At 36.8% G+C, this 18,918-nt stretch overlaps 2 protein-coding genes across 3 annotated transcripts; both read right to left on the reverse strand.

Annotated features, from left to right (window-relative positions):
* Positions 1-225: 225 nt before the first annotated feature.
* Positions 226-4,053, reverse strand: LOC117217787 (uncharacterized). Its single transcript, XM_033465627.2, has 6 exons — positions 3,465-4,053; positions 2,855-2,999; positions 1,625-1,896; positions 1,255-1,496; positions 445-692; positions 226-372 (listed from the first exon to the last, which is right to left on the reverse strand). The coding sequence occupies exons 1-6, from the start codon at positions 3,623-3,625 to the stop codon at positions 331-333; spliced, it is 1,110 nt and encodes a 369-aa protein (XP_033321518.2). The 5' UTR covers positions 3,626-4,053; the 3' UTR covers positions 226-330.
* Positions 4,054-5,637: 1,584 nt separating this feature from the next.
* On the reverse strand, positions 5,638-18,835 carry LOC117217782 (uncharacterized). 2 transcript variants are annotated; one of them, XM_033465620.2, is made up of 4 exons: positions 18,449-18,835; positions 17,441-17,640; positions 12,342-12,543; positions 5,638-8,010 (listed from the first exon to the last, which is right to left on the reverse strand). In XM_033465620.2, the coding sequence occupies exons 1-4, from the start codon at positions 18,454-18,456 to the stop codon at positions 7,866-7,868; spliced, it is 555 nt and encodes a 184-aa protein (XP_033321511.2). In that variant the 5' UTR covers positions 18,457-18,835; the 3' UTR covers positions 5,638-7,865. The 2 variants fall into 2 exon arrangements, with proteins under 2 accessions (XP_033321511.2, XP_033321512.2); XM_033465621.2 differs by having other exon boundaries at positions 18,487-18,834.
* Between the last annotated feature and the right edge of the window lie 83 nt (positions 18,836-18,918).

Consider the following 18,918-nt stretch of genomic DNA (forward strand, 5'->3'; position numbering starts at 1 on the left):
ATATAATAATAATATAATAATAATATCTATTAATTATTATTAATAATTAATATATTAATATATTAATCTTCTATTATTCAATTGAAGCCAATTAATAGTTAGATTATTGGCTTCTATTTGCCAATTCAATTGGCTTCTATTTCTCTGCGATTTCTATTTTGCATAAATTTGCGGACGGATCATAAATATCATCGTAGACTGCGTGGAGAAGTCTATAAAAATAAATCTGTATAAATATAGTTAATCTATTAAATATTAACAGCTTTGGGGTGGTTCGCGACAGTGACTAAAATCGAATCTCTTATTTTCTTACGTTTTTGTTGCGACGATTCAAGGAAATCGCAACCGAGAATATCTTTTGCCATGCGACACCTAAAATCAGATAATCGTCGTGATAATCAGATAATTGTTTGCACAAATATTTGTCATAATTCATGGTGTTACCTGAGGGAAAAACGGGACGCGATCACTGTGCCAAACGTTCTCCTCAGACGTCGGCACGTAATTGGGAATATCATTCGTTGCAAACTCGCTTCTCGGAAACCTTTCGTCCGGGAAAACAATCTCGTTGTTGTTCTTGAAATCTGCGTTAATGGGAAATTGAATCTCGCTTCCGAAACCACTCGGCGCGTCGGCGTCGATCCACGAAGCAGTTATGATTCTCCCTTGAGCGTTAATTGCGGGATGATCACCTATAAAAATATCGGATTTAAGGATCGAAAAATAGACATTCTTCAAATGTTGCAGAACGGATTCAATTAAATTTAATTTTAATTAAATTGTATATAATACAGGGTACGGGGAAAATTCTGTCCCTTTATGGGAAAATGTCAAGGTTATGTCAAGGCCAAATTCTGTTCCTTTATGGGAAAATGTCAAGGTTAAGTCAAGGTCAAATTCTGTCCCTTTATGGGAAAATGTCAAGGTTATGTCAAGGTTAAATTCTGTCCCTTTATGGAAAAATGTCAAGGTTATGTCAAGGTCAAATTCTGTCCCTTTATGGGAAAATGTCAAGGTTATGTCAAGGTTAAATTCTGTTCATTTATGGGAAAATGTTATAAATAAATGTTATAAATGTTAAATTACGGAGAAATTACAAACTTAATATATATTATTCCCTAATTATTGGACTAATAAAGCTGCTTCCACTAAAACCCATCGAATACATTCCTTTATCCCGACACCTACTATCATAAAAACTCTGATAAATTTAAATAGATTCAAACGTTCTCTCCTTCTCCCATACTGACTTACGTCGCCGCTCTCGTAAACGATCGAATTCCCCGCGTCTCCCAATGCGAATCCTGTTGAAAAGTCGGAAGAACCCTCCGTTGTAATTGTTCAAGTAATAAATCAGCTGGCCGGGGTCCTTGGGGCACTTCGGGAATGCCCTGAAGCAGGCGACGGAGTTTCCTCTGTTGCTGTAACCGAGCACCATCGCTCTGCCGAAGTTCAAGAACGGCGAATGGCCGGCGACGTCGATGTTGGTCAGCCATCTGAAAACAGGAACCGGAAGTAGAGGGATCGGATCTGGTCGCTGTATATAAGCTCGATCGACGAAGCTCCGGATAATCGTTTGCGTTCCCGAATCACGGGGCTCGATCCACGGGCTTCGAGAACGTACTCCATGAAAGCGTTTTTCCCGAGGAAGTCGAAGAAATTCGAGGAGGTTTGTTTGCTTAAAGATCGCCCGGGAAGTTTTCCGCTCGCCATTTCGCAGAGTATCCTTGCCACGCACTTGTAGTGGTCGTGGCTGGATATCGTGGACAGGGCGTCCAGAAGATCCAGCCGAAATCCCGCCGGAAGATCGAACATTCCGCTTGGTATCGCTGGATAATTCGATTGGTAGTAGCCAGACGTCGTATCCGGCGGAAAGGAGGCGGCGGTCTGATGCGGCTATAAGTAGAAAAGTTCGCGGAAACTTCGTGTGGGAGCTACTGTCGCGTATCTCGGTCCTGCTCCATCAATTTCCATTCTTTCACTAAGCGAACGCCCACGAGATACGTGCACAGGGTGGCACGAAATTATGGAATCTCGGGGAAATGGATTCCCGAGGTGATTCGAAGCAACTTTCTCCTTTGCGAAAATGTTCTACGAGGCTTTGTTTACGAGTTATTAACGAATAAACACTGGCCAGTAAGAAGCGAGCTCAGCGGAACCGAGCTCCGTCCGCTCATCCGCTCATCCGCCAGCCGAGCTCGCCTCTCATTGGTCAGCGTTTTTCGTTAATAACTCGTAAACGAAGCAGCGGAGAACATTTTTGTACAGGAAAAAGTTACTTCAAATGATCTCGCGAACCCATCAGGTCCAAGAAATACAATGATTTTGGGACTACGAATTCAGTATACTCAACATACTTCAGTATACTCGGACATAAAATTTATAGAATAAAATAAAAATGTTCGTATTTAAGTAGGAATTTAATGTTGTAATTACATCAAAATCATTCAAGATCGTACTAATAAATGTAAACAAATTTTCATCATCTGTCTATTAATAAACTAATACCTCTAGCTTTGCAAAAAAAATTGAAATCGCTTGGCCTAATTATAAAAAGATATTCCGTCTCAAAAGCTGTACAAATTCAGTATAAACGGATATAAAACTTTTAGAATAAGATTAAAATGTTCGTATTTAAATAAAATTTCATTTAAATAAATTGAAACAAATTTTCAGCCAGTGTCTATTAATTAACTAATACCCACTAGCACTCTAAAAAAAATTGAAATCGCTTGGCCCAATAATAAAAAAGTTATTCCGCCCCAAAAGCTGTTCAAATACATTTTACACTGACCGTGCAATCTGCCGACAAAATTAGTCCAATATTCGCATAATTTGTTGCTTTCTAACATACCGGAGATTGGCCCTGGTCCAACAGACTCGCGAAAATGTCCATGAAAGACATCTGCCTGCCCGTTGACCCGTTCCACTGATTTTTCTTGGCGGCTTGTCCTCCATTATCTTGATCAACGAGATCGCCGATCAACCATTCGAGACACCTAAGCGACGATAATCGTCGACGATGATAATATATTATACAGGGTGTCCCAAAAATGTCTCGCAATCCGAAAGTGGCGGGTTCCTCAGGTCATTCGAAGCAACTCTATCCTTTACAAAAATTTTCTCCGAGGCACCGTTAACGAGTTATTAACGAAAAACAGTGACCAATAAGAATCGAGTACGGCTGACGCGAGGCGGCCCAGCCAACCAGCGCGCGAAGCCCAGTTCCGCTCATTGGCTCGGTCGCCTCGCGCCAGCCGAGCTCGCCTCTCATTGGTCACTGTTTTTCGTTAATAACTCGTTAACGGTGCCTCGGAGAACATTTTTGTAAAGGAAGAAGTTGCTTCAAATGATCCGAGGAACCCGCCATTTCCGGATTGCGAGACATTTTTGGGACACCCTGTATTATCCGACGGTTTGTCTCGTTCCATCGTCGTATAACGATACGATATTTTTCTACTCACTGTACCAAATCAGCCGCGCCGTAGTTGTTTCGAGTGCCATCGAAGTCGCAGTAACGAGTAGCATCAATTTCCCGGGCATCAGAGCTTTGAAACCGATCCTCGGCGAGCGAGCGAGCGTCAAAGCGAAGAACGAAACAAATAAGGACCAAGTGGAATATCATCGCGTCACTTCTATCCGTTTCGAGCCGTCGAAATTGGACGTCACAATCTTTCCGCCGTTCCTGTTCCACCCTCGTTTCGTGTGCACGCGCCTCGGTTTTACTGCCACCGGGAATCCGCGATCTCTGCGCGCTCTTTCAAGAGATCTCGTTTCGGCTCACCGTAACATCCTGTCGCGATTTAACGTATCAATTTTAGGAGAGAGACTAGTTCCGATCTCGAAGAGAAATCCGTCGCAATTTAAATCGTCGCTATTTTCCAAAGAAATCGGACGCCGACGCGACAAGAAATTTTCGCGTAATTAGGCGACGCGGAATTTCTTCTTTGTGTTTCGAGCGGGTCTTTCTCGAGGTTTTCGACGCGATTTAGCACGGTTTCGAACACGACTCGCTTCAGTGACTCACTTCTCGCGGATGATCGTGTGTCACAGTTCCGCGGGCAACTGGAACTTTCTTCGGAGCCTCTCTTCGCACGCAAAGTCGGCCGAAGAGGCGTAGGTAGGCAGAAACGTCATCGCGACGGCTACTCTCACTTCGCGGTCTCTCGCGCCTACTTTTTGCTCGCGTTCAGCCGCGGTTCATTGTTATTATTATTATTATCATCATCATCATTGTTATTATTATTATTATTATTATAGCTATTATTACCTTGTATTTAATACGCAGCTCTGAAACGCGTGCAATTACGAGCGAGACAGTCCATTCGAAGTAAAATAAAGACGCTACGCGGCTGCTGTTTTATTGGACTTTTAGTTTTATCAGAAGTTAAAGCTGCTGGAAGCGAAGATTTTATTGAAATGAAACGTATAAAAAGTGCAACAGAGAAGGACAGGGAGGAAGAATATGAATTGTAGTGATTGTTATTTTAGATAACTTGTAGCTGGTGCGATGTTAAGTCTAAAAAATAAGACAAGAGAGAGTGGCTCAGAATTTTGGAAAAGAAGGGGAAAGAGAAAGTGAAATAATTTTATGAATAATATTAAAATAGCGAATTACGGAAACGAGTGAATTGGGACAAAATTACGTGATTATTTAGACAGTATACATGTTGAACGGTTCAAAAGTCGATCAGTGCAAGTCCATTTTCTATGAAAATGAGTTTCCCAGTACAAATGCAATCTTTTTCATATTTTTCGGTCGATAAATCAATATAGACGATTTCTTTATAAATAAACAATAGACAGCAGCACTTAATATTAATCACGGAATGACTGAATAAAACTGTTCAAAGGGAATTGTTTTTCTAGAAAAGCATTTGACATTTTCCTTATAGCCGAGTTCTTTATAAATAAACAATAGATAGCAGCACTTAATATTAATCACGGAATGGCCGAATAAAATTGTTCAAAGGGAAAATGGTTTTTTTAAAAAAGCATTTGACATTTTCCTTTCATTTCTCTTCTGTTTCAGTTCACTTGTATGTTATCGTATAATAGTTATTTATTTTACAGCATTGTTATTTTGTTAAATTTATATTATTTTGTAAAATTATTTGGAATACGTACAAAGATTATATTGCTATAATAACAGTATAATATTGAAGTATAATAATGAAGCTAAGAAATTGTTCATGTTGCTATTTGCAGTTTGCGTTCTGTATCGAATATTGTTCAGTTATTATTAGGCTATGGATATTATTAGGCTATGCAAAATATATCTCAAATATTCTTGTTTTTCCTTTACCGAGGTCAGAAAGCTATAACTAATACATCGACACTTTAAAACACGTTTAATCTGTTCAAGGTTAAGGTTATGTCAAGGTTAATAATCAAAGTTATGTTTTACGTTTATGTTCACCGTTTTAAATAAAATAATTTTTCTCATAGATCCGTAAAATCCGTAGCCTAGTTATTATACAGTTAAGCTAAGAAATTGTTAACAGCGAAAGCTGTAAATGTCTGAAGAAGAAAACAGAATTCGAAGAATTTCACCGAACAGATTAAAATAAAGATTAGAAGTATATACCGTTCGACAAGAAATGTTTTGGGAATGCTACGAAAAACACACTGCCATAATATCTGTAAATTAAATGTATTTTATTTATTATTGAACACGGGATTGCTAAATGACACAGGTATTCGTCGTCGCTCCAGCAGCGTTTACTGAAATTTTTTTTACACATTTCAAAACAATATTGTCCCTTGTTTAAGTTTTCCACGACAATTTTATCTTACGTCTAGCGTTACATAATCATCGTCTTCCGACGTAAATTTCACTATATAGGCGAGGTTCATTTTAGACTAGCCAATGAATAATTCACCACTTTCTTTTTTAACGGAGTGTGATGTCATTTCTCAACCGCTTCTCGGAGAAAATGTTGAAACAGCGAATCCCAAGTTTTTCGGGACGACGCTGTAATCGAGCTTCGATCATTTTACAGCACGACTGTCAAATCAATATGTTCATAAAATATATATATTTATAAAATGACACGTTTACATAAACATTTCGTAGAACGAAATCCGATGCAACCTCGCCTGTTTGACACTAAATATTTGATGAACTTTGAAGAGATTTGACAATAAAAATTCGAACTCGTCGTTATTTTAATAAAATGGCGCAGCGTGTCTATTCACGTACAAAATAATTGCGAAATGTAATGAATTAAAATATGAAATCTTGCAGCGTCCAACTTTATTCGCCAGATCTCTCGCCAACCGACTTTCATTTCTCTTTTTTTTAAATTTGGAACAGTTTTAACGGGCTAAAAACAGTATAAAAAAGAAGACTGAAAAATTCCATATCAGAGTTTATCGATTCTAGAGATCAGAATTTCTTTAATTAGAAATAATTGTAGAAGTATGTCTCGAATTTCTTGCATTAAAATTTCGATGCATTGAAAAAGTGTATCGAAGCAAACGGGGCATACATCGATTAAATAAACAGCTGTTTAAATACAGGGTGTCCTAGAATTCTGGTTCTTCGGGCAAATGAGGCGATTCCTGAGGTCATTCGAAGCAACTTTCTCCTTTACAAAAATTTTCTACGAGGCATCGTTCACGAGTTATCGACGAAAATACACTGACCAATGAAAAGCTAGCTCGGCTAGCGCGAGGCGGCCGAGCCAACGAGCGCGCCAAGCCCAGTTCCGCTGATTGGCTCGGTCGCGACGCGCCAGCCGAGCTCGCCTCCCATTGGTCACTGTTTTTCGTTAATAACTCGTAAACGAAGCCTCGTAGAACATTTTTGTAAAGCAAAAAGTTACTTCAAATCACCTCAGGAACCATAATTTTGGGAAACCCTGTATATTCACTTAAAAATCCGTCATTTCACACGCACCAAGCTAACAATTCATGCGCCGATTGCCAATGGGGAAGGTTAACGAGCAGAATCTAAGGCGACAGCTGGTGAAATTGGCGAAGAAACGCGGCCAGAGTCGACGGGATTCAGGTAACGTTAACAGCCTTCGAGGTAACAATTAATTATACGGCAGCGAGGGGCTGGTAAATTAGTGTCGCTAAATCTCCGCTCGTTTTTGTCGCAGCGACGAGGTTCCTCGTTGCGCGAAAGGAGACGAGAAAACGTGAATACCGCGGCGGCTTTTATTCGTCCGAAGGATTAACTCTTTTGCACTCGACTGTCAACTCCGAGGCGCCATTAAAAAATTGTTCCGTCACGCTCCAAAATAATCTTATTAATCAAATTCGTTTATATTTAAAGAACCGTTGAAAACGCAACTGTTTCACAAAATTCAATTGCATTCAAAATTCATTGCGTTTAGAATGAACTACAGGGTGTCCCAAAAATGTCTCGCAATCCGAAAGTGGCGAGTTCCTTGAGTCATTCGAAGCAACTTTTTCCTTTACAAAAATGTTCTCCGAGGCACCGTTAACGAGTTATTAACGAAAAACAGTGACCAATGGGCCGCCTCGCGTCAGCCGTACTCGATTCTTATTGGTCACTGTTTTTCGTTAATAACTCATTAACGGTGCCTCGGAGAACATTTTTGTAAAGGAAGAAGTTGCTTCAAATGATCCGAGGAACCCGCCACTTTCGGATTGCGAGACATTTTTGGGACACCCTATATATTACATAAAATGGAAATTTATTATTTATTCTATTTGAAATTTTCCTTGTTGATTTGCCTTCGAGTGCAAAGGGTTAAATCGCGGGAAGGGAACAGAGGGGGCCGGGCGGCGAGGGGAACCCGCACGAAGCGACGCAAATACGCGTCATCGGGATATTTACAATCTGTACAGGGCTGGTCGCCCGGTTTTGTACAACATAAATAGCGGTTTTACAGTTAATTCGAGAACGTCGCGTCGTCGTCGCAGCCTCTTCCTCTCTTCGCCAGCTGATGACACAGTCCCGGACTGCCGATAATGTCGCCCAGGAACACGCTCAACAAATAATTCTCCTTCATCGGATTCGGCGACGATCTGTACTCGCTGTAAACAAAAAAAAAACGAAGAATCGTTTTCACGTTAGCTTTTTTGCCGGTCGGCTGTTTGCACGCGTGTTTGCACTGGATAGCGTGGCTAATGATCGGGGCTAAGGGCCTAACGGCGATATAAATCAGCTGATACGCCGTACAATTGCGCTAACATTGCGCTCATCATCCTCGCATGAGCTTATATCGAGGATCGACGATGACTCGCCGTATCGATGATGATCGTTGTCTTCCTAATAGAGATTGAAAACCGTTCGACAGAGGTCGAACGAACAGAGTATCGACTCTGTTACCATCGTTTAGTTTAGAATATTTGTAAAAAGTTGCTGTTTGTATTGATTGATTTGTTAACATCGTGCGAGGGAATATGTGTAGTTCAGAATTCTGACGTTCGAACTGCAAATTGAGATGCAATCTCTTGCATGTGTAAGAGACTCTGTAATTATTGTTCTTATTTTGTTTAAATACGACACTTTTATGAAATATGTGATTTAATAGAGAATATTATAGTATAATAGACTATTATATATATATTATAATTGAGCAGCTGGCTGTTGCAATCTCTTCGAAAAGTGTGTAAGAGATTCTGTAATTATGCTTCATATTTTGTTTAAATACAACTCTTTTATGAAATATGTAATTTAATAGAGAATATTATAGTATAATAGTCTATTATATATATATATTATTATTTTTATTATTTTTATTATTTTTTATTATTATACAATTAGTATTATTATTTTTATCATTATACAATTATTATTATTTTTTTTGTTATTATACAATTATTATTATTATTATTATTATTATTATTATCATTATTATTATTATTTGTTATTATACAATTATTATGATTATTATTATTGTTATTAATTATTTCGTTAATAGAAACACGATAATACTTCAAAATTATTTACACGTTCTAGCTACTTTGCATTTCATCAACTCTCTTTTGAAATAAAATCCGCATAAAATCCGCAGTCCAATTATCATTAAAAACCATAGTTCCAACAATAGATCATTGCTGAAAGGAACAACAACGGTTCCCTATTTTCCAGCGAAACAGAAGAATAAAAAATATATTCGACGAAAGAGCATATGCATAATTCCATTCAGTATTTAAACTCCTCCCAGCTGCTTCGAATTCATCTCCGAACGAACCTAAATCCACGAAGTTATTCACGGTCTAGCTACGGTGACCATGAATAGCTCTATATCCAGCCGTAAAATCGACTAGGATCAAGGATCTGCTAAAAGATTGAGCGTTCACGGAAATCGTGAAACTGTGGTGTATCCAACGTACACCAACGTTTTCCTAGACGCTCGAAGAGAATGAAGGAGCCCGAGAAAATTCCACGGATTCCCCGATAATTCTTAGAGAACGATTCCGCTGATAAATCGTTAAAAGGGGGCGAAGGTGGCTGTCCTTCTAATGGGCTGCCTAGCACTTTCTTCCAATAGACGAGCTAATAGAAATCCGTGCTACCCGTGTCTAGAACCCCCTTCCTCCCCCCTCGCCAGGGTTCTCTCTCCGTAGGCCAGCGGCGAGCGAACGAGCTTCCACTAAATTCAGTTGCGAGTAACGCCGGGAGCAGATAGCCTTTAATGGCGGCCTCGACGACCGTCCTAATGCATCCTGATAACTCTGTTCTCCGTCGTTTGTCCCTCTCCGCGGCCCTCGTCCTCGCGCCTCCTCGCCGTTTTACGAGCGTCGCGAGCTATCTTGCGAGCAGCGTTCGAACGGCTTATCAGCGATTCGACGACGCTCTGCTTCCCCCGCGCTGTTAGATGGGGGGGGGGAGGGTGGGACAGCACGCGTCATCGACGACCAGATTCCACGTCGGTTAAACGACGGCCGTCGCACCTGCCCCGTGCACCGGGAGATCGAGTGCAGGTTGAACGGGAAAGGATAACGAACGGGGAGACGATGAATTGGAGGCTGCTAGCGACAGAAAACTGCTCGTTCGAAGGTTAACGGACCGTGCGCCGGGAGTTCGAGGGTCGCCAGTATTTCGCTGGGTCAGGCTATAGTGCTGGAGGAACTGTGTTTTGAGACGCTATGGTAGAAAGAAGCGTTTGTATGCTATTGAGCTGGCAGGAAAGCAATTTCGGTATTTCGATGCGAAATTGAATTTCTTCTATGCAAGAAATGCGTAGACAGTAATGTCTCTCTGATTGTCCACGAAAATTGGACGATTTGGGGAGAGGAGATACGATTTTTATTCGAGCCTTGCGGCTCGTTTTTATGGTTACCGATTGTCAAGAACTGTAACAATGAAGCGCAAGGGTTGAATAATCGTACTTTTTCTTCTGAAATTCTCCATTTTTGTTTGCAAACTGACCGTCAATTACGGAGAATTTACTGTACAGTAATGTCTCTCCAATTGACGCTCTGATTGTCCGCGAAAAATGGATGATTTGGGGAGAGGAGATACGATTTTTATTCGAGCCTTGCGATTCGTTTTTATGGTTATCGATTGTCAACAACTATAAAAAAACGAGCTGCAAAGCTTAAATGATCGCGTCTCCTTTCTCTAAATTGTCCATTTTTGTTTTCAAGCTGAGCGTCAATCAGAGAGACATTACTGTATAAACATTTAAAATGCAGGTGCTCGCGTGCACTAAAAATGATATCAAGAACTTGCATTTTAATATTTTTCTTAACGAATAATTAAAACAATTAATTCCAATCCTAATATTTCGCGTTCCTAATATTATATCACAATATTCTTTATAACGATATTATTATATTATAATGATATTTCGAAATGTAACTTAATTTCTTCTATGCATGAAATGTGATGTACAGTAATGTCTCTCTAATTGACGCTCTGATTGTGCAGAAAAATTGACATTTTGGGGAGGGGAGACACGATTTTTATTCGAGCCTTGCGATTCGTTTTTATGGTTATCGATTGTCAAGAACTATAAAAGAACAAGCTGCAGAGCTCGAATAATCGTATCTCCTCTTCCCAAATTGTCTCCGTAATTGTCCTCATAATTGTCCCCAATTGTTTCGTGCACAATCCGTGCGTCAATTAGGGAGACATTACTGTAACTCGAGTGTCAGTAACTGGCGCTCAGATTGTCCACGAAAAATGGACAATTTAGGGAGAGGAGATACGATTATTCGAGCCTTGCAGTTAGTTTTTGTTTTTAGAACAGCAAAGATCGGATAATCGTATCTCGTTTTCCCAAATTGTCCATTTTTGTGCGCAATCTTAGCATCAGTTAGGGAGACATTACTATTATGTGATGGCGCCTAATTAATTCGGGATTTATTAGCGCATGCATTAGTAAGCATCGATGCTAAATAAATTATTCGTGCGAGCGATAAAGAGTGAATATTGCGCATTTTTTCAATAGCCAGATAACACGAAATATGAATGTTTATGATAATACTAGAATTGTTTTTCGGTAACGTTGCATCAGCTACGGTAATGTCGCCCTAATTGACGCTCAGATTGTCCATTTTTCTGCGCAATCTGAGCGTCAGTTAGGGAGACATTACTGTAAGCATTTTATGCGCTGATAGACTTAGCTGTGCCAAGTCAAGCGCTAATTACTACCGTTAATTGACCTACGCTACATTCAATTATCTCTTCCAAGAAGTTATTCGTTCAAGGTTATGTCATCGAAGCGATTCGATTCTCGAACATTGTGAGACGAACATGACGAAAGATGTTTGGCTAATATTAATTCAGTTGTTAATATTCGTTGACAAAGTGTGCAAAGTGTGTAGAAGAAATACAATAATAAATCGGTGGTTAACCCTTAAATGCATATTGTTGCCAATTGTTATTGTTGCCAGTTCCACTTAATTCTATTCAAAAACCTGAGTATGCGCGTTTCCGAACACACGTTAAACAACAATAGACAATAGAACATGTGTGAAAGAAAAGACTTGATAGTACTTTTGGCGAGTAAGTTATATGTTTTTTGACATTTGAATGCGGTGGGTGATAACCTTCAATGCGTTACTTGGAGAGATATTTTATTTCTTTGAGTTTAAAAATTGCTTTGTGTCACGACAACAATTGCAATTGCTTTGCTGCATTTAATTTATAAATAATGTGAAAATTCCTATACTAATAGATAATATAAATACATGACCATTTGTTTACGTCTACAATAATTTTAGTAATAAACGCATATTGTTGCCAAAAGTCTACATAGAACTTTTTCCAAAATAAATACTCAATATTATTGCCTAGATTTTTTTATTTATTTTCTACGTAACCTATGACTACATTCCTATGAAAAACGATTTTTTAAAATTCAAAACAAAATATCATGCATTTAAGGGTTAAATCGAGATGACTACGTTACCTGAACACAATGTTCCAATCGAGATCACGTTCCCTGCTACGTTCCCGCAGCGTACGTGTCGCGTATTTGGCACAAATTCTTTCGTAAACGCAAACGTTGCTGCCGAGCTCGGCAACCAATTTCTTCTCGACCTGGCCAACGTCTAGGATTTCCTCGTCATGGATCAAAGGCAGGTCTCGCTTCGTTCGACTTGCATAAGTCTCTGGAAATGAAAGGATCGATTATTGCCAACGTGTTGCTACAGAATTTCTGAGAACGTAAATTCATAATTTCTGCTGTCTCTACGAGATACATCTTGTTTGTAAATTAGAAACCTAAGTGGGTTAGGTTCGCTGGACACTTTTTGTCTATTTTCGAAAGACAGATCCCATTATTATCATCGATCTGTAATATTATTTCTTTTGTCGTGTGCCAGTATTGTCAGCTTCCCTATTTTCTAATTTTAAAAAAAGCTTCCTAACTTTTCCAAAAACGTGTATTTTCCGACAGCTGTTTTCTAGATTTTCGTCGATAATAACTAGACTGTGGAAGTATTGTGAATATTAATGTATTATGAAAATTATATCTGCACTAATTACAAGGTATCGGAGCTATGTACATATTTATTTCGTTCCTAAATTATTATTAATTTAAGTTCGATACAGTTGGAAATAATGCAACAATGTTTTGAAGTTCTTTGAATGTTTATACCTAGAATTTTCTGTTTAACCAACTTATTTTTTTATAAGTGCATAAAATCCACACCCTACAGATAACTGTGTTTTATATTATACAGGGTGAGGCATTTTAAACAGGTCACCTGAATAACTCGCTTGTTTTCCAAGATAGAAGACCAAACTTACTTGGTATCGGGTGGCTCATATATATATATATATGATCTGGCATTACCAATTTTTCTGTAAGTGGAGGCGTCAAGGAGATATGAAGGTGAATTCTGTTTTTCTAAATGGAACAGTAAGTTTTTTTACTTACAATCTGATAGAGTGTTTCGAGGCGAATGCAATGAACTATTATGAAGGTCATTCAAGGTCACCCAAAATGAAAAATAATGTCATCTATTTACTTGTGTTCAATTTTTATCGTCATAATGTAAAAGCGAAAATCAAGTCCAATGCAACGACCACAGCACTATGACCATATGACATGTAGTACGGAAAGTCCAGAAATATTTACGACATTTCTAATCCTTCGCTGAAATGTATAAATCTCTGAATTTTTCTTCGAATTATTTTCTAAAACGGATAATTTAAAATTACCAATAACGTTTGAGGATACAGATAAGCGTACAATGTGATTGAATGTTTCTTTATCTTTTGTGACCCGTGTCACGTAATACACACACGTGATACACAAGTATTCGAAAAGTACCCTGAGACAATTTATTTTCTCTTGCAGTTGACTTTGGGTGACCTTGAATGACCTTCATAATAGTTCATTGTATTCGCCTTGAAACGCTCTATCAGAATGTAAGTAAAAAAGCTTACTGTTCCATTTAAAAAAACAGAATTGACCTTCATATCCCCTTGACGCCTCCACCTACAGAAAAATTGGTAATACCAGATTATATATGAGCCCCCCGATACCAAGTAAGTTTGGTTTAATGCATTTTCTCCTATCTTCAAAAACTAGCGAGTTATCCAGGTGACCTTTTTAAAATGCCCCACCCTGTATATTATGAAGTATGTTACATATTATATATTACAAAGAATGTTATATATTATATATTATAAAGTATGTTATATGTCATATATTATATATTATATAAAGTATGTTATATATTATATATATTATAAAATACGTTATATATAATATAATATAAAGAAATGGAATACATAATAATAAACGTAAAAACATTTTCGCAGGTTCAAGTGCAAAATAGTAACTAAAAAATAGACAGTGATCTCTAGCTAAATAAATATTTATTTTATAAATAGTCTGAAGGGGTTGTTTCATTGAATTTATTAACCCGAATATTGCAATCAAATTATCAATATCACATATTTCATTTCACGAAACATATTTCCGTTCGTGATTTCAAATATATCTGCTCGAATTGTTATTTTCATCGTCTCGACAGGAAACGAAACACTTTCGACAGTCCCCAAACATCGAATCCGCATTTTGTCTCCGCTCTAAAATGATCTGTGGAATGACCCTCGGCGCACCGTCTATATACATATTATCGGAGTCATCCAATGACAGCAGTCAGTCAACGTTAATGCATTAGCAAGGTTTCAATCTCTAACTTTCGCGTTGCTTGATCTCTGTCATCAATCTGAGCGACGGTCACCGATCCGATCGCTCAAAACTGTTTATATAAGAATCAACGACCCCTTCGATTATCGTTCGTTAATGAAAATTGACATTCTCAATTCACCTCCATTTGCGTTGGTTCGCTCGAGGTTAAATTAAATATCAATCATTCCTTTCTTACTTAGTTTTTAAAGCGATTTACGTAAACGGGATTGCGTTATAAAACGAGAATCGTTCACTTAATTGATTTCTTTCCTAAATCCTTCAATTAGTTCCTTCATTTCTGAAATTAATTATTCTATTCTTGATATGCAAGAATTCAATGTAATTTTATATAATGTATATAATTAATTATTAGTTTCTTAAATCCTTAAATTAATTCCTTAATTTCTTAAATTTGTTATTAAATTCTTGATATATAAGAATTTTATGTTATATATACAATTATATATAATATTATTATTATATTATAATATTAATATTATATTATCATATTATATTATGTATAATATTATATTATCATATTATATTATGTATAATATTATTTAATTATATAATATTATACAATTTTGATATTACAATTATATTTAATATTGTTATTACATTATAATATTAATATTATATTATTATATTATATTATGTATAATATTATATAATTATATACGATACATATAATTAATTGTTAATTTCTTAATCCCTCAAATTCCTTAATTTAATTCAATAATTAACAGTGATGCATTATTTAACATCTTTCACCATCCGAACGTATTAGTTTAAATAATGTATAATCCGCACTTTCGTGAAGGATACGCAGCTCGTTTTTTAAACAATATCATAGGAAACGAGTTTCGCTATATTCCGTACGGAAGGTGTTTCGTATTCTTATTCGAGTAATTTTTTACATCGCATGCTTCAAGCCTATATTAAATTCCGAATATGCAAATAACGCGCATACTTTTCGTACTTGTTTCTGTAAAATTCCGCGCGTACGGTACATACAGGATGCTCCGAATCGGAGTTAATTGCACCGAAGAAAGTTTAAGCTTTAATTCGTCGCTCCAGTCGTAATTTTTCATTGGAACGCGGCGCATAAAACTTTTCCTTCAGGATACGCGTATGGTTAATTTTCGGTCAATCGAAATATGTACGGTTAATCGATGCGTTGGAATTTCAATTTAATTAATTTACTAATAAAATTAATATATTGCACGGTTACTCGATGCGTTGAAATTTCAATTTAATTAATTTACTAATAAAATTAATTATATGTACGGTTAATCGATGCGTTGAAATTTCAATTTAATTAATTTACTAATAAAATTAATAATACGTACGGTTAATCGATGCGTTGGAATTTCAATTCAATTAATTTACTAATAAAATTAATAATATGTACGGTTAACCGATGCGTTGGAATTTCAATTTAATTAATTTACTAATAAAATTAATAATACGTACGGGGTTAACCGATGCGTTGGAATTTCAACCGGCTGAATCGATGAATCAACTTAACGCAATCGATTCCGAATTCAGGAAACAGCGTGTTACGCCCGCGTTACACGATAATTCCGACGCTTCGCCGGAGAAGTCGCAACAAGTGGAACACTTTCGCTTTCACTGCACGCTGATTCGATTCGCACGCGGAACCGCGGTGAATTCGGGTTACCTATGCGCCTCAGTTCCGATTCCTTTTCCTATCTGTAATCAGCGCGGCGCTACCGCGACTTTCAAAGCACGTTGAAACTCTGTTCGATTCCTTCTTCTATTTTGTTATCGATTGTACCAGTACGCGACTTTCATTTGGAACAAATTTATCGGTCAATGTTCGAACCGTGTTATTTTTAATATAAAAACAATTTGTGAAACTCTGTTCTATTCTTTCTTCTATTTTGTTATCGATTGTACCAGTACGCGGCTTTCATTTGGAACAAATTTATCGGTCAATGTTCGAACCGTGTTATTTGTAATATAAGAACAATTTGTGATGTCTCGTGGAATCCAACGCATTGGCAATAAATTGCACGTTGCACTTATTAATGTAATGTTCGATAAAAGTCCTTAAAATACAGAAATTCTTTCAATTTTTATTGCATTGAAATGATTCGTTTTTTTTCATTCCGTAAACCCCTTTGATTTAGAACAATCTTTGCTAATTTTTGACTGGGTTTGAAAAATCACTTTTGTCGTGATTAAGTCGAAGATATTTAACTTTGCACGCGAAAGAGATGAAATAGCAGTCTGCGTACTACTTTTTTACTCTGCGTATTACTTTTTTATTAAAGTAATTAATTTGATTTTTGCAATAATAGTATCGAATATAGCAATAAATAAATTATTCTGAATGTTCCTTCTCGAAGCAACCAGTTGATAAATTAGCGAATCTATTCCTGTTTTCTTTTAATTGAATTACTGAAATATTAATTGAATTTTTTTTTAATTAAAAAAGAATTTTAGTAATATAACGACATCTCTAAAACATATTTGAAAGTTACCATTGTTAATATTTAAATATGGAATATTATTATCCACAAAAATATTGTCCACTAGATGTAAAATATTATTGTATTCAGTACCAATTATCATTGTCAATATTTCAGTGTAAAATATCATTGTGTTAAGTACCAATTTATCATTGTTAATATTTCAGTGTAAAATATCATTGTGTTAAGTACCAATTTATCATTGTTGATATTTCAGTGCAAAATACCATTGTATCAAATACCAATTTATCATTGTTAATATATTATTGTAGAATATCATTGTATCAAGTACGAAAATTAAATATAAAAACTTGTATCGAAACAGATCAACGATGGATTATTATAAACAACTGATGGGAGTCTTACCAGGATTGAGCGAGTACGCTAATTTCTTTACGAAATTGGAGAGCCTCACAGAAGCGATGATCAATGGGAAGCCGACCAGCTGTACCGGAAGTACGAAGACCGGTTCCTCCGGAGTCGGGGACGCGCAAACTAAAGAAAGTGCCAGGAAGTAACATCCCACGAAGACAAACGGGCGGTTCAGTCGCATCGTGGAACGTAATCTATGGAATCAATCACACATCTTCCGAATAACTGTTGTTAATTAACGTGATCATAATACTTGTTACTTTCTCCATGTGAAATATATTTCACATCGTTTGTAATAATTCATCATTTCATAGTATTCATCATATTCGTCATTTATATTATAGTATTTGTTATTATTATAGTATTTAGTATTTATTTATATAGTTCGTATTATAGTGTTTATTGTTATTATAGTATTTAGTATTTATCAATATAGTTATAGTAAATAGTATAGTATTTATTATTATTATAGTATTTAGTATTTATTAATATAGCTATAGTATATAGCATAGTATTTATTATTATTATAGTATTTAGTATTTATTAATATAGTTTTAGTATATAGTATAGTATTTAGTATTTATTAATATAGTTATAGTATATAGTATAGTATTTTTTATTATTATAGTATCTAGTACTTATTAATATAGTTATAGTATATAGCATAGTATTTAGTATTTATTAATATAGTTATAGTATATAGAATAGTATTTATTATTATTATAGTATTTAGCATTTATTAATATAGTTATAGTATATAGCATAGTATTTATTAATATAGTTTTAGTATATAGTATAGTATTTAGTATTTATTAATATACTTTACATTATATCTCATTATATAAAATGATTATAAATTGATAATTTTCAAATTTTACCTCACACATCAGAATAAGTTCATCTTTGTAAAAATGATGAACAAGTTTCTAAATTCACCGGTTTCAAGTTGCATCAATTATTTTGAACTCTTATTAAAATGTCCCATTATAAAAGTTTATATACCTTATCATTGACAGCTGATCCGGACACTATTCACTCACCCAATGTGATCGCAATGCCACCAACGAATTCTACACCCTGTCGGAATGCTGCTCGATCACGCGTCTCGAGACGCTGGAGAGAACACTCTGGTCACCGATGAACCCTTGCTCATCGAAGTCCTCCGAGCGCCAGTCCCTTTTTCGCGAGCTCGTCGCACTCGTTTCCGGTTCACTCGTCCCACCGAAAAGTCCCACCGATATCCGTCGCGGCTCTTAAACCCGATTTACTCTACACCGATCGTGTGTCACCGGCGCGCTGACGGCGATAAACCTGGCGGCTGGTTGCTTCTTTGGTAAAAACCCGTTGCCGAGTGTTTCGCCGGGCAAACGTAGTCTGAGCTCGATCGCGCCGACCAAGAGAAAGTGATCGCCCCTTCCCGACGTAGCATTCAAACGAACGGCGAGTGCCAGGTTGCGACATTTAGTGCGGCA

Source organism: Megalopta genalis, unplaced genomic scaffold, assembly GCF_051020955.1.
Source record: "Megalopta genalis isolate 19385.01 unplaced genomic scaffold, iyMegGena1_principal scaffold0023, whole genome shotgun sequence".
NCBI classification, from domain to species: Eukaryota; Metazoa; Arthropoda; class Insecta; order Hymenoptera; family Halictidae; genus Megalopta; species Megalopta genalis.

What these genes read in the sequence shown, in the direction of transcription:
- LOC117217787 (XM_033465627.2), bottom strand. Translation starts at nt 3,625, where the DNA reads ATGATATTCCACTTGGTCCTTATTTGTTTCGTTCTTCGCTTTGACGCT. An exon ending in TCGTTTACGAGAGCGGCGAC is followed by an intron (nt 693 to 1,254) that starts GTAAGTCAGTAT and finishes ATATTTTTATAG; the next exon opens with GTGATCATCCCGCAATTAAC. An exon ending in GCGTCCCGTTTTTCCCTCAG is followed by an intron (nt 373 to 444) that starts GTAACACCATGA and finishes ATCTGATTTTAG; the next exon opens with GTGTCGCATGGCAAAAGATA.
- LOC117217782 (XM_033465620.2), bottom strand. An exon ending in AGCGTACTCGCTCAATCCTG is followed by an intron (nt 12,544 to 17,440) that starts GTAAGACTCCCA and finishes TTTCATTTCCAG; the next exon opens with AGACTTATGCAAGTCGAACG. An exon ending in GATTGGAACATTGTGTTCAG is followed by an intron (nt 8,011 to 12,341) that starts GTAACGTAGTCA and finishes TTTTGTTTACAG; the next exon opens with CGAGTACAGATCGTCGCCGA.